The sequence below is a fragment of the Epinephelus moara genome, chromosome 20, assembly GCF_006386435.1.
Source record: "Epinephelus moara isolate mb chromosome 20, YSFRI_EMoa_1.0, whole genome shotgun sequence".
Lineage (NCBI taxonomy): Eukaryota > Metazoa > Chordata > Actinopteri > Perciformes > Serranidae > Epinephelus > Epinephelus moara.
The window spans coordinates 5,285,673-5,301,311 of NC_065525.1; the positions used below are offsets into that span (position 1 = coordinate 5,285,673).

Below are 15,639 nucleotides of genomic sequence, written 5' to 3' on the forward strand. Positions count from 1 at the left end.
GTATACTGTGTATTGTTTTTCGGCACTACCTTGTTCTCTATAGCTGATGTAAGGTGAATTACTCCTGTGTGGGATCAATAAAGTTCTTATCTTAGCCATCTGAGAAGATCAAATACATTGTTTTTGGTGCCTAACTGTTTCCCAAGTATATTAGTGTGTGTGTGAATGAATAAACGAGAAGCATTAACGTAAATGTCTTTGTAGAAAGGCGCTTTATGAAATTAAGTCCATTCACTTGAATGGAATGCCGCCCTCTCCTCCTCCTCTTCCCTCTGGGTAGCCGAGACACACCTCTTCGACGCCCCCCCCCAGACGGCCTACCCACACAATGTACAAACAAATCCGAAATTCTCCTTTTACGAGAATAAGTCAGATTATTGGTGGAGGTAATAGTACACCAATGATGACATATTTATAAATGCAGACATCGATTTTTGCCAATAAACAACTGAAAATGTTACACAATGTCCCTTCAACCTTGTTAGTGCAGTTGAGAAACCTAAAATCACCATGATACTTTCAGAACAGCGCTTAAGCACAAACTTAAACTGACATTTTTTTTAGATGGTTACAATACACAGTTAGTGAGCTCCCACTTGTGTGGATGTGAGAGACGCAACATAAAGTTGTCCTGAGATGACAGAAAGTGCACTTCCTGGTTCAGAATTTATTTGTTTGCCACATTCTAGCAATTGACAAACCTAAGCTTGCTTTTTTTTAAAAAAAAAAATGTGTACTCAATGTTTTTATGTTCATATGACATAGAATTAAAGGCTCAAATAACAACAACAATTATGTTAAAGTGACATATAATTCCTGTCAAACAAGGGTCATGTGACACATTTATTTTGTGTCTGGTGTACTCAAAACTTTTATGTTACTGTAATCATAAGTGCCATATCATAGGCAACTGGACTTGCAACTTGGCAAACAGTCCATGTTGCCTACAATATAGCACTTATGAACACCATGACCTGGATGACTGAGAATCTTCACCGACATGTTACTGTATTGTACTAAACTAAAAGGTTTGAGTGCAAGCTGTTTCTAAAAAAAATTAAGTTCAGTGAGCAAATTGGGGTTTAAAGTGAAGTTATTTTACCACAGATTTTCAAGAAATTTATCATTTATCATAGCCAGAAACTGTAAACAGAAATTATGTTGGGTTTTTAAATTTCCAATGGTTCTTGGACACAGCATGTGAAACTAACACTTCTATGAGGAAAAAAACATGACCAAATCCGAGCTTAGAATAGTGATATTTCATCAAAATCACTTTACCCTGAGTCTCATTTAAATTGTGGTCAAAAGTAAACCAATTGAACCAACTAACTAGCATGCACGACAAGAGTGAAAAATCAATTAAATTGGTGCAGATCAATTATATAAAATGAAATATTCAATTCAAATTAAGCAATGACTGAAAAGTATTATTTCAACAGTACTTTACTTATAGAACATACAATATTATTGTACTCAAAAATTCCCTTAATGTAATAAAAAGATTCTGACCATAGCATGTATGCTGCTTTGCTAAAAATTAGGGATGCAGGGTAATATCGGCACATCACTGGTATCAGCCAGTATTGGCTTTAAAATGAACTATTGGAATGGGCCAGCATGCTTTTTCCTATAAAGAGTATATAAGAGTATGCATGAATAATATGATGTTAATTCCTCTACAGAAGAGACTTGATGATCGCTAAAATTAGGTGGGGAAAAAAAGTGGATATATCGATATTGTTATTGGTTATCGGTCAAATGAGTTGTTACATATCAGCATATTAGATATCAGCAAAAAATCCAATATTGTGCATCTCTACTAAAAATACAATCAGGGCTGTAGCCAGGATTTTAGAAGTACTGAAGTCATGAGTCTAAAAAAATTACATACACCAACATACCTGTTAGTACTGAAGCGAAGTGAATTAAAAAGTGGCAAAAATGTATTTGTTACAATGCAGAGTACGCTGACCAGTGCTTTTGTAGGAAAAAGTGCTTGAGTGAACATGGGATTAATTTGAGACACGGTCAAAAACCAACTTAAGATGTAAATCTTATAAAATAGCTACCAGATAGTTTAATTTTTGAAAACCAATTAGTAATTTTACTAAAAGAAAATCAAACAAAAAGAAATGCATATGTTGGGGTCTATTTTCAGCAGTGGATTTACACACATTTTAAACGATAGTGCAGTGGTTTCTAAAGTGCAGGCTTTAATACACTGACAGTACTTGTTAGTTGGATCAGTTGATGGATGCTTTGGGTCTGCTCATGGGGTTTGTTGACAAGAAGAAAAAAACTACAAAATTTCGAAAAAAGTCTGTGAAGTTTCATTACTCTTGTGCTGGTATAAATTGCTATATTTGAGAAACTCAATCTGTTACCTAGTAAATCTAGTAGTTGTATTTGCATGCTGATATTTCACCAAGCAAATATCTTTTTTTGTCTAGTCTTGTTATGGGGCTAATTTGTCATTGTATAATTTTATAAGTTCGGTAGTAATTTGCTTTTAATCCATTTTTATCAGTCCAAATAGTGGACAACAGCAATTGGCTGTGGCCACAAAGGTCAGCGCAGCTCACAAATTTAAATTCAAAATTTAACTTTCAACATACATTCACAGCACATGCAAAAACAGTTTTTCCATAATAAGGTGAATACACCTTGGGTCACTGAAGGTCAGATTTGGATTTTTTTGTTTGTTTTTGTTTTTGTTTTTTTCTCAAAATAAAACAATTTTAGGGCTAAGAGAGTAAAACAGAAACATTTAATAATAGTAATAATAGTGAATGGTTTGTGGGTGCAAATTTAGATAATAAATATATTATATTACTGTTCATACTGTACATCGTTAACAGTATTCTTATTAGTAGAAAAATGGACTGAAAGGGATAGTTCAGCTTTTTTGTAAGTGGGGTTGTAAGAATTACTTATCCATAGACAATATATTACATACAGCAAATGTCAATCGACACACCCCCAGTTTGGAGAGGCAGACTGGAGTCTGGCACAGAAGCTAAGCAATGTACTGCTGTGGAGGGGTCAGCAAGAAATTGTATTTTATCCACCTAAAACAATTAATAACAGCTTAAGTGCTATACTGAGAGTATTGTGGTGAGCTTAGGTTTCACACAAATAAGGCTAACAGATTAATTCTGCTCTAAGAAGTTCTCTTTGTTTCATCTTAAGCATAACATTGTTGCTGAGGTCATTAACAGTGTGTATGACTTAACTCATGGTACAAAATGTCTTTTACCACAACATTAACAGTCACCCATTAGAACCATTGTGAAATACACGAACATTAATCACTGCGTAATGGGTAACATGAGTGAGTAAGAGCACGTTTAAACAGTTGTTTTTGGCTTGTGGCCTTGAAACGCATTGCCTCACAGCATGCTGGGAAACTTGGGAAGCCCCAACACGTCACAATATGTTAAGCGCACAATGGTAGTGTTGTTTACTGGCCTTAAACTAATTAAGTGAAATCAGCGTTACAGATTTTAGACAAATTAACTCAAAAATGGTTGTTTTAACATGAAATAATTAAGTCAAGCTCACAAGGGATGAGTATTTGTGACAAGTGAACTTAAGTTCTGATGTCATTTTGACAATTTGGGGCATTTGTGTAGACTTTTCATTAAAACTTTGTGTCATGGATGGATTGGGGTTTACAGTGAATCCCTTTAAAGCTGCAGTACTGATTATGTTGATTACTTGAGGGCAGACAAAACAAGCTGAAAAAACAGAATTGGGTCTATCATAAAAAGTACACAAACCTTGTGTCAGTTTTAACAGCTTACAAATCGGCAGACACAGAAACATTAGCATTCATTTGGAGTTGTGTTTTTGTCCACCTAATTGATTTCAGTCCAATATTCACTCCCCTTTTAGCTCTGGTTTGATCTCAACCAACCCCTGAGAAACATACCAGGCTCATTAGCTGCTAAATGCGACATTATGTTCACCAGCAACAGTAGCTGCTAACTGAGTTTGCCTGCTGTTTGGTGCTTGGCAAGTAGTGTACAGTGGCTTTATCAGAGGTATGAAATGGTGAGAGGGAATCAAAACAGCAAAAAAAAAAGAACGATATTTATATCTCTTTGTCTCCTGTCCTCCTTATGTTTCCATCCCCTTTCCCGGCAGACAGTGCTGTGGCCTCCTGATGCATTTGTCCAGCCACCATGCAGTGTTCTTGGAAGTCCATGGTGCTGCTAGCATTAGCCTCCATAGCCATCCAGTACACGGCCATCCGCACGTTCTCCGCCAAGCCCTTGAGCCTGCTGAGCTCTGTGGGCCTGGCACCCACAGACGGTGCTGTCAACTGCAGCCTAAAAGATCTGACACGACTGGGCCGGGAGACAGCTGAGGGCACAGACCGAGGCTGCAGTGAAATCCTCTCCCACACCCCGTCCTTGTCCTTAACCTCCGAAAATAACAGCAAGAGAACCCACATCCTCATTCTGGCTACCACGCGGAGCGGATCCTCATTTGTGGGTCAGCTGTTCAACCAGCATCCAGAGGTTAGAATGTCATGGATACGCATTACCCATTCTATATCAAATTGTCATCAAAGAATACTGTTTTTAAAAAAACACCTGTAATTTACTTTTTACATCAATGTTAGGTCAGTGTTAGAAAATGTATTAAGAACCATTATCTTGTTCCTTTCGATCATCTTTCACAAGTGTCTAAAACGTTATTATTTTATGCAGTTCACTGGAAATAATCCAGAAATGTCTGTTGAGGTGTAGGTCAGAGCTAAAGTCAAGCTGTACAATGGCCACTGACTGACATGGTTGGATTAACACCCTAGGCTAAAATAACCTGTGGGGTGCAACACACGTAGTAATGCCCTTATTATTTAGTGGGGTATAGTTCCGAACAAATAAAGCTGCAAGCAGCAGTAAAGGGGGTCTGAGCACATTTTTATGACATATATGCATTAAACAACTTTCAAAGCACAAATGTCAATGTGTGCAAACAGCGTTCACAACAGTGGAGAGAAACAGGAGCATACACACGCCAGCTGGATCCAAAGCTGTGACCTTGCAGTGACAGGACATCTGCCTGAAACCACTAGGCCATCACGACAATACAGATTCTTATTTAGCTGTTTTTTAAGCAATGGATGCTAACCATTGATTTAGTTCTTCATACACTGAGGTCACTGGCTATCATTTACTTTAATGCAGTACTGAAGTAAGGGTAACTGTCGCACATAAATGTTCCAAATGTTCTAAGACCTGATTTTTTTTCTGCTGCTGCATGAGCTGCTACATTATACATATATATTTATATCTGTATATATATATATATATATATATTTATATATATATATATATATATATATGTAGGGCTGAAAGAGGAGCTAGATTCCAGGTACAATATCTGAGGTCTCTGTCCAGAAAAGTGCATTCCTAAGCATAGCTAAGATACTGCGCAGAACCCTCAAACTCCCAGGCCTCTGGTAGAGGACCCAAGTTTGAGGAAGACACACCACCACCTCCTTGGGGGATATATGTATATATACATACATATAAACTTAGGCCCATTACAGCCCACAGTAAGCCTGGCCTAGCACTTAGCACCAGACCGAGTCAGTTCACTGAATGCCCTACCAATCTCCAAACTATTTGCCATAAAACAGACTGTGGTGGAGAAAGGGATCAGGCAGTGGAAAAAAGGGTTTCAGCCTTCTTCCTAGAGAAAATTGCAACACTCCTGAATGAGCTTGTGACATCACCAGGGTAGAATTTTGTCATCTAGCAAAAATTAGGCAGCTATCTGGTTGTCTCTATTGAGTACACCTGGGAACGACAACCTGTTACACAGTTTGTGTGTGTGGAGGTTCACTGTAACTTTCATATTGTCTGATATTTTTTCATATCCCAGGTCTTCTACCTGTTTGAGCCTCTGTACCACGTCCAGTTGGCGCTGCTTCCCCGGCTGTCGCAGAGTCGAAACTTGGCTGAAAGGAGGGTGATGCTGGGAGCAGCCAGAGACCTGCTGAGGTCTTTGTACAACTGTCACCTCAAAAGTCTGGAGGGTTACATACGGCCCCGTCCTGCCAACCACTCCACTGATAAGCTGTTCAGACGAGGAGCTAGTAAGGGACACGTGTCAGGACTCTGTCCTCTTGTCCTGCTTTCTTTGACATAACAGTATTGATACTACAGTAATATTTGATGTATGTAGCTGATTTTGCAATGTCGTGTTATGGTTTCTTTTATTGTATGTGTCCTCTCTTTAGGTCGGTCTCTGTGCACCCGCCCTGTATGTGAGGCTTCTCTGGGCCCAGAGGAGCAGAGCCTGGTGCTGACTGATGAAGGGGAGTGTGTGAGGAGGTGTGGACCGCTCAATGTGTTGTTGGCTGCTGATGCCTGTAGAGCAAAGCGCCATGCAGCCATCAAGACGGTCCGGATTCCCCAAATCAGTGACCTAAGAGCGTTGATTGAGGACCCCAAACTCAATTTGAAGGTAGATAAATAATTACAACAATTATTATTATTATTATCATTATTACTGCTTTGCCCGGAAAAGAGTGGGAAGCTGCTGCTGAAACACTTCACCAATATTGACACGGTTTATTTGGTTTATTAGTCTCTTTCAGATTCTTTTTTTGACCAGTTCGTCTTCCTTTTTTGGGTTGCTTTGCAGTGTAGGCAGTATTTGCCAATGCTGTAATAGACACTTTTTCTACAGAATCCTCAGCCACTGAAACTGGCTTTCACCATTTGGGACGTACATACGAATCTAGATTTGTACAACAGCCAATAGGAATGCCCTCTGGCCAAACTCTCCCATCACTGGCTAGATTATCTAAAGCCTGAAAACAGAGCCAAAAGAAGGTGCAGAAGTTTTCTCCCAGACCACTTAAATTAAAATATGCTCAGCGGTTATTAGGGGATTTTTGCTCAATGATAAAACTACCAATTAAAACCGCCTAACCTGCTTAAAAACAAAATAACGAACAGATGGACAGTGGACAGAAGCTTTGCAGCTCTGCTCTTCTATGTACACATTTTAGAGCATGTAAGTAATATTTTCCTGTATGATTTTACTCACCCGCTGTAACCTATCCGCCGCATTTAACAGCACTTCACCAGCTTCACTAGCTGACAGGGTTATGAAAGGTTAGATGACCAATCAATGCAGTTCTAAAATGGTACAGTATTGATTGAACATGTATCGAAAATGACTGCAGTCCTCAGTGATGTTCCAAACACATGTACAGACACATGGACCCATCACAGGCTCACGGAACAGTGGTGGTGCTGTGCCAGTAGCCTTTGTTGTGCTCACTCTGATGTGATAGGCAGTATTATAAAATGACTGTGACTGCATTGGCCTGGCTGGCTGGGCATCATACATTTTGTAATTGCACAGAAAAAATTACAATTTTCTACAAAATGTGGTGTTTGTGATCTTATTTCATGATCACAAAAAATCTAGCCTTATAAAGAAAGCAGTTTTGTCTATCAGTGAGCCTCTCATGCATGTCTTAACTTTATTGCTCAGAACAGGTGTTTTAGCAAGTGACCTGAAAGTAGCTTAGCAAATCAGGTGATGCCAGCTTATTTAACAATTATCCTATATCTGTTTTACAATGTTTTTCTAATGTTCTGAAAACGAGTTTATTCCAGAATGAAAAAAAGTATATGAATTGGAACATACTGAATAGCCATCATATGGTTTTTGGAGAGAAAAAATTTCAACAGAAGTGGCTCTTTTGCAGCTTGCTAATGAAATCACTACAACGTTTGACAACAAGGAAATTACACTTGCCATTTTCTTCACAATGTCTCATTTGCAAAATTAGATAAATATGGCTTTCATTGCTTTGGAATTGCTGCTTGACTATTTAATGGACAGAGAGCAGTATGTCTCTATTAATAGGTATGATTCAGATAGAGATAAGCTACTTTGTGGAGCACCTCAGGGCTCCATTCTTGGACCTCTTTTGTTTTTGATTTATATAAATGATCTACCTAGGGTCTGCAAACATGTACTGCATTTTTTTATTTGCTGATGATACATGTCTGGCATCTTCACATGAAAATTTTAGCACACTTATTGGAGAGGCAAATGAAGAGCTATAATCTACTTTAAAACTTGAAGTAATAGCCCAGGCTATTATTTGCTTAAATCACTGAAATCAACAGGTTTATATTTGGGACAGGTGTCTATATGGGACAGGCCTTTAATTCCTTTCACACAAAACTGTTCAGCAAAGATCAGGAAATACAATCAAATTCAGATAACATATGAATTATGAATCATTCATTTGATCTAGCTCCAACAGACAGCATATCAGAGAGTGAGTGAGTTACGGCACTCAAGGATTAAGGCACAACACTACTTTATCCTGTTAAAAAATACTCACAACTTGGATTAATTTTTATGAAAAAACATTTTGATTCTTTTGATCTGAGGACCCTCACAGACGAAAGGAATATGAATAACTTACAGGGTAATGGACTTAATTTGAGTTAGCCAACAACCTGCTTTTATACATCTTTTATACAAGTCTAAGTCAATCTAAAGAACGTCTATAAAAAAATGAACTGCTTGGCAACCAGACCAGGCCTCCAACTGAGACAGGCCTTTATTTGTGTATGTGAATGTGTAGCTACACCAGGTTAGTAAAAGGGACCAGGGTTTCTAAATGGTTTCAGATGAACAATCTCTCTCTCAATATAGAAAAGTTGAACTTCATGATATTTTGTAACAAAAATGTAGAATATAACAAAGATAAAGCTAAACATTCACAGACAAAATAGAAATAAGTCAGGTTCCTTATATTAAATTTCTGGGTCTTTCTGGGTCATAGTAGACAAGAAAAACTAACTTGGAAATACCATATTGAACTTGTCTGTAAAAAGACAATGAAGTCACTTGGTATCTTAAGTACAGTTCATTCATTGGTCAGTTGTTCCTGTATTGTAACTTTTTATTACAGCTTAATTTACCCTCATATTGTGTATTGTAATACCGCTTGGGCTGCCACATGTCCCACCTATCTCAATACGATTTTTCTAATTCAGAAGAAATTTTCGAGAGCTAATTTTGCTAAAAAAATGCAAATCATCTTTTTCTCTCATTAGAAAATATCAACTTTTATCAATTTTCAATGTTAACATGTACTAGACTTGTGTATTCATGTATAAATATGTACTGTTTTGAGTGTTCCTCAGACATTCACTCATATTCCACAAGACACTCTGTGGACTTTTATCATCCATATTGTCGGACTTCTCTTGATCAGTATTCACTGAAATACAGAGCACCATCTCTTTGGAACAACCTCCTTCCATCTCTACAATCATCATCTACATTATCGTTATTCAAAAAACATCTGAAAAGGACTCTAATTTGCTTGTTTGTTTTTTTGTAAATTGTATATCTAACAATTTTGTATTACTTCTTAGTCTGGAACTCTTTATGCTATATACTCAATTATGCTAATTTGCTTTTATCTCTTCCTTTTTATGTGTGATTGTTGTTATTTAATGGGCGAGGTATCTTCATAAGCCATTTTAGGCTTCTAACCTCTCCTGCACAATACATACACTAAACTAAGAGCCATTGAGCTCTTTGATAGGCATTTTCCATCATCCCCTGGGTGTTGCACATGGTGGAGACCAGCTGCGGTGCTCAGCTCTAAAAACTGTGGCTGCCTCGATATTGTGATGTTATTGCTGCCAACGTGTGCATGACAACAGAGCAAGTTGAGATCATTTTGGATACAGATCAAACCAGAATGCATTGTGCAGTGATCGCAAGTGAGCTGGTGATTGATTCTGTGCAGGCCTGGCTCATCTCAAATGAGCTTACTACCCTCTTCCACTGCGACCATGAGTAGTACTGTTGCACTTGTAGATTATTGTTGTTCCTTTGAGCTCGCCCAGAAACCTTTAAACACATGCTGCTAACCTAAGTGTATTCTTGGTGAATATGTTTCATTATTCATCATCATGATCATTATCATCAGGTTGTCCAGCTTGTTCGAGATCCACGCGGCATCCTGGCATCTCGTATTGAGACATTTCGAGACACTTACCGTTTGTGGCGTCTGTGGAGAGCGACTGGACGTAGACCCCACAACCTGAACCTGGGACAGATCAACACTGTGTGTGAGGACTTTCTCAGGTCTGTGTCCACAGGCCTGTCCAGACCCGCCTGGCTCAGAGGGAGATACATGCTGCTCAGGTGAGAAGGATAGGGAGAATATTAATGGACAAGCAGTCTGTGTTCATTGTGAAAACCTCAGTGCTCAGTTGTGAGGAACTACCCAGATGAATTCACCTTCACCAGGGGGGCTGTTTGTCTGTCAGATGACAACAAGTTTGGTTACAGGTGGTCAGTTTCTGGTGTAGACAGTGTCACATGTGGTTCATACATTCCTATATGTTTTGACTCAAAACATCTGAACCAGGAGACATGGAGGCCATTTTTTTGGATGAACGCTTTTTTTCCTTTTTATGCCGCTGTGCCAGCGATAGCAGTGGCCTGAGGCATTATGTTTTCGGGTTGTCTATTCGCACATATGTCCTTCTGTCCCAGATATCTCTAGAATGCCTTGATGGAATTTCTTTAATTTTGGCACCAGTGTCCACTTGGGTTCAAGAATGAACTAATTAGATCTGGGGTGGTCAAAGGTCCCTGTGACCTAAAACAAAAAAATGTGGCCATAACTCAAGAATTCATGTGCTAATTATGACAAATGTTTTTGTTACTGTACAGGAAGGTTGAAATGCTGAAAGAATAAAAACTGATTATGAATTATAAAATATAGCAGGCAGAACCTTAAATATGAAATGGGATCACTGTAACTATTGCTGTTATTTATCGTTATAATTCATTGTATATCAATATTTGTATATTCAAAGCACTGTCAACTGTCATGATCTGGAGATACATGGATGTAAACTGTAAGTGCAACTTGACTGATTCACAGAGGCGTACAACCATAAGGTGGTAATTCTAGTTTTAAAAGATATTCTGGAGAGAGTTGATACATTACATTTTGATTAGCCCTAAAAATGATCTTAGTCATTTTTGATCTCCCACATTGTTATGCCTCTGTGCTGGCGATAGTCATGGCCGGGGCGTTATGTTTTTGGGTTGTCCATCTGTTTGTACCATCTCATCCTTGTGATCATAATATCTCAAGAACACCCCAAGGGAATTTCTTCAAATTTGGCACAAATGTCCACTTGGACTCAACAGTGTACTGATTCGTTTTGGTGGTAATAGGTCAAAGGTCAAGGTCACTGTGACCCTGTCTGTCTCATTCTGGTGCATGTGATATCTCAAGAACTCCTTGAAGGAAGTTTCTTCAAATTTAGCACAAATGTCCACTTGAACTCGAGAATGAACTGATAAGATTTTTGTGGTCAAGGGTCAAAGGTCAAGGTTGCTGTGACCTTGCATCCATCTCATTCTCGTAAACGCAATATCTCAAAAGCACCAAGAGGGAATGTCCTAAAATCTGGCGCAAATGTGCACTTGGACTTGACAATGAACTGATTGGATTTTGGTGGTCAAAGGTCAAGGTCAGCATGATCTTGCATCTGTCTCATTCACATGATATGTCAAGAACACGGTAAGGGAACCTCTTTAAATTTGACACAAATGCCACTTGGACTGTAGAATAAACTGATTTGAATTTTGTGGTCAAAGATCAAAGGTCAAGGTCAATGTGACCTCACAAGATATATTTTTGGCTATAATTCAACAAAATGACAAAACTTAATGCACATGTCTGACAGGATAAAGTAATGAAGTGACGACATTTTATATCCAAAAAGTCAAACGTCATCTTCACTGTGACATCGTAATGTTCTGCATAAAACACTTTTCTGGCCATTATTCAATGTCATATCTCAGGAACAGAAGGGGAGACATTTGGTCAGAAACTGAATTGGTGACACTAATCTTGGGTGCCCACCTTGAAACTGTGCTGGTTGTATAGAGCGTCTGTGCTGCGGGGTTAAAGATGTGTGTGAAGCATCCATGTTGTTACAGACATCTCCTTTTCCTGTCCTTGGTTAGGTATGAAGATTTGGCCAGGTTTCCTCTCCAGAAGACCAGGGAGCTCTACAGCTTCCTTGGTCTAGTTCTGGACCACAATGTGGAGGACTGGATCATTAACAACACCCGGGGTACCAGCGATCTGTCATCCCGGCAGAAGTTCACCACCGTTCGTGACTCAGCAGCTAATGCAGAGAACTGGAGGGTGAAGTTGTCCTTTGACATGGTGGCTTACACACAGACTGCCTGCCAACCGCTTCTTAATCTCCTCGGATACAAGACAGTATTTCACCCCAGAGAACTGAGAAACTTCTCACACTCTTTGGTGGAGGACAGGACGTTCCTCCCATTTTTTTAAACATCTGATGACTTACATACGTCCAGTATGGGTTTAAAAGACCAGCAAGTAAGGACAGTACTGTAGTTCATGGAGCAGAGAGAATATGTAGTCAAAGCAAATCTCATACCAACTGTACCTCCCTACCTACCGATGTACTGAGCACCCTCCCCTCCGCAATCAACTACCTCAGTTCTGGCTCTTTTCCCCCTGAGGTACCTTTTGACATAATTAAGCCACAATATCATAGTAAGTGCAGTACACCTTGATCATTTAACGGGTTGACTATGTAGAAAAAAATCAAACTTAACACTTACTCATATTTAAGCTACAGTATGTAGATTTACATTCCAGTTTGATCATTTACTATAGCACCATGTTTGACTATGTGGAGTTTTGAAAGACATGTATAATAGTGTATTGCTGCCACCATGAAAAAAACAATAGTTTCTGTTTATAACAAGACAAATTCTCATCACGTAATGTTCATGTGTCAACAAGATATTTTCATGTAATAATTAGGGATGCACGATATGGATTTTTTTTCAGCCAATAACCGATAATAACCTACTCCTCATGGCCCCCGGCACAATCGTGCTTCCTCTGTAACTGTGAGAAATGTCCATACTGCTGACAACATGTTTGCCTCTTTAGTTAGCATGCTGCTCTTCTTCTTCTTCTTCTTCTTCTTCTTCTTCTTCTTCTCTGTGTTTATTGGCAGTGAACTGCGTCAATTAAGTCGATGAAAGCAATTTGGCTTTGTAATATCAGCTGCTTATCGGCTATGATTTTATTATCAGAATAATGAATAATAATATAAATCTCCCATAATCAATCGGCCTGATATATATTGTGCATCCCTAGTAATAATGACACATTTTCTTGTTAATAATACATGACAAATTATTCTGCTGTAATACGCAACTTCTGTCATTGTAACAACTTATCATTCTATCTTGTTCTTAGCTTCCTCGTTATTGCACAGAATCAAAATCATTGCACCAACGTTATTGTTAGTTTTAATAATGATGATGTGGTTAACAGAAAAAATAAAATTTGATGTGCCAGGATGTGGTCTCAATAAACTGGCCCACCATCAACACAGACCAAAATACTGTTTCAGTGAGTCATTTGATCATTGTTTAATTAAGTGGTTTCCAACCGATGGGTCTTGGGTCCATTCTGAACGGGCTGCAAGTGAGACGCAAACGTGTCAAGTTTGTAAAAAAAACACCTTTATTTTGAAGTACAGCAAATTTCTGGCACAGAGGTGCTGTTTCCTGCTGTAGAGTGAGTGACTAACTGACAGCTACTTAACAGAGATGCCAAAGTAGCTTGATGACATGACCAAACACATGAATGAAGCGAAATATATTAAACTGCACAGACCTTGAACTAATGAATAAGGAGAAATCTGGACCCTGTGGGTGGACCAGTCGGAAACAACTAGTTTAAATGGCCTTGAATTTATGTAACGTCAGTGTTAAATTAAACCTGTTTAGCTTTCCCTGATCACAGAGCAGCCTCATCCACAGAATATAACCCTCAGCAGTGAGTCTCAAACAACTACTGTACTATATGTACATTAATCCAGGACCAGGCAAGACCACAATACTGACAAATAAAGTAAGCACAAAAAGTAAGGAAATTTGTGTTTGGTAGATTATTCTTTGTTGTAACAATGCTTCTTGGCAATAAATCTTATACCGTTGGAAAGCCTGTTTATTTCCCTTTTAAATGGTGCCACATTTGTGAGGAACATGCATCTGTGGGATGAGCAGCAGGGTGAGTATGTGGGTTGCGCCCATGAAAAATTTGCCAACTCTTCTCTGCTAATGCCAAACAGCTTTGTTTTTGCTGTTAACTCTTGTTCGGTGTTTTTTGGTGGATTGGATGATTGACGTCTGAAGAAAGTGGCAATCTAACAATTTATTCATGAAACAAACAGGAGCCTCAGTAGCATGTGGAAGAACCATACACAGCCACAACAGCCTGGCACCTCCTCCTCATGCTGGTCACCAGCCTGGTCACACAAAGCTGTGGGATGGCATCTCATTCTTCAACCAGCATTTGTCGCAAGTCAGCCAACGTGGTTGTGTTGGTCACTCTGGCATGAACAGCACGCCCAAGCCGATCCCACAAGTATTCAATGGGGTTGAGGTCAGGACTGCTGGCAGGCCATTCCATCCTCTCCACTCCCAAATTCTAGAGGTAGTCTCTGATAATCCCCGCTCTGAGGGGGGCGAGCGTTGTCATCTTTGAGGATAGAGTTTGGTCCCAGACTGTGGAGATATGGGATTGCCACTGGTTGCAGAATTTCATCTCCGTATCTCTCTGCATTGAGATTGCCTCCAGTGATGACAAGCCTGTGTCTACCTATGTTTATGTGTATATGTATTTGCATGTGTATATATATATGTATATGTTTGCTCTTGCTTTGTTTTGTTATCATATGTATTCTGTTGTAACTGTACTCTCGACATCATTGTAAATGAGGGTGGTCCCTTAATGATTTCTCAGGATTAGATAAAGGTTGAATGAATGAATGAATGAAAAATATTTCATAGGCGCAACCCACATACTCAGCTCTGCTGAAACAAAAAAACTAAACAGGCTTTCCAGCAGTATAAGATTTATTGCCAAGAAGCATTGTTACAAAGAAATATTCTACCAAACACAAATTTCATTACTTTTTGTGCTTAGTTTATATTGATTTACTGATTTTTTTTAATCATTTTGTTTTTCCATCCACATGTGAAGAAAATACATTTTAAAAACTGCCCATTGTACCTATTGTCAAGGGTGACTATTGTCCCTATTATCAGCACTACATTGTCTTCATTCATATTCTTACACAGCCTTTAAATCTTTAAAGACTTTTGAAAAGTCTCTAAAACAGGAAATCAAACCTAATCAAATCAAACCATGTAAACTTGACTTCTCTCTGTGTAATAACAAGAAAGGTTTGTGAAATAACAAAAGGGATGTTTTAAAATGCGGTGTCTTTTTCCTCACACATCCCCAATAGACTGCGACTGTGTGCACTGTTAGCCTCTACTTTTCCCAACTTATTAAAGCTCTACATTCTTTTTTTTGCTGCATTGTTACGTGCTGCTCTGATGAATTGTTAAAGGCATGTACCAACCAGCTCAGGTGCAGGTAAAACCAACATCTGTGAACAAAACATTTCCTGTTTTTGCCTTTAGGTAACACCTACATCTCACTGATAGAAGCTCTACACTGCACTTGCATTTACGTAGTAG

The 15,639-nt window shown here is 38.8% G+C and overlaps 1 protein-coding gene across 2 annotated transcripts in view; it reads left to right on the plus strand.

The window, feature by feature from the left end:
* LOC126407404 (carbohydrate sulfotransferase 1-like) overlaps positions 1-14,091 on the plus strand; it is a 15,811-nt gene extending 1,720 nt beyond the window's left edge. Inside the window, exons 2-6 of one of the 2 annotated variants that reach the window (XM_050072265.1) lie at positions 4,150-4,526; positions 5,899-6,112; positions 6,257-6,483; positions 9,998-10,215; positions 12,061-14,091. In XM_050072265.1, coding sequence (XP_049928222.1) covers positions 4,188-4,526; positions 5,899-6,112; positions 6,257-6,483; positions 9,998-10,215; positions 12,061-12,397 — 1,335 coding nt within the window. In that variant the 5' untranslated portion in view covers positions 4,150-4,187 and the 3' untranslated portion in view covers positions 12,398-14,091. The remainder of the gene's footprint in view (positions 1-4,149; positions 4,527-5,898; positions 6,113-6,256; positions 6,484-9,997; positions 10,216-12,060) is intronic. The other variant, XM_050072266.1, reaches the window with a different exon arrangement.
* The last annotated feature ends 1,548 nt before the right edge of the window (positions 14,092-15,639 follow it).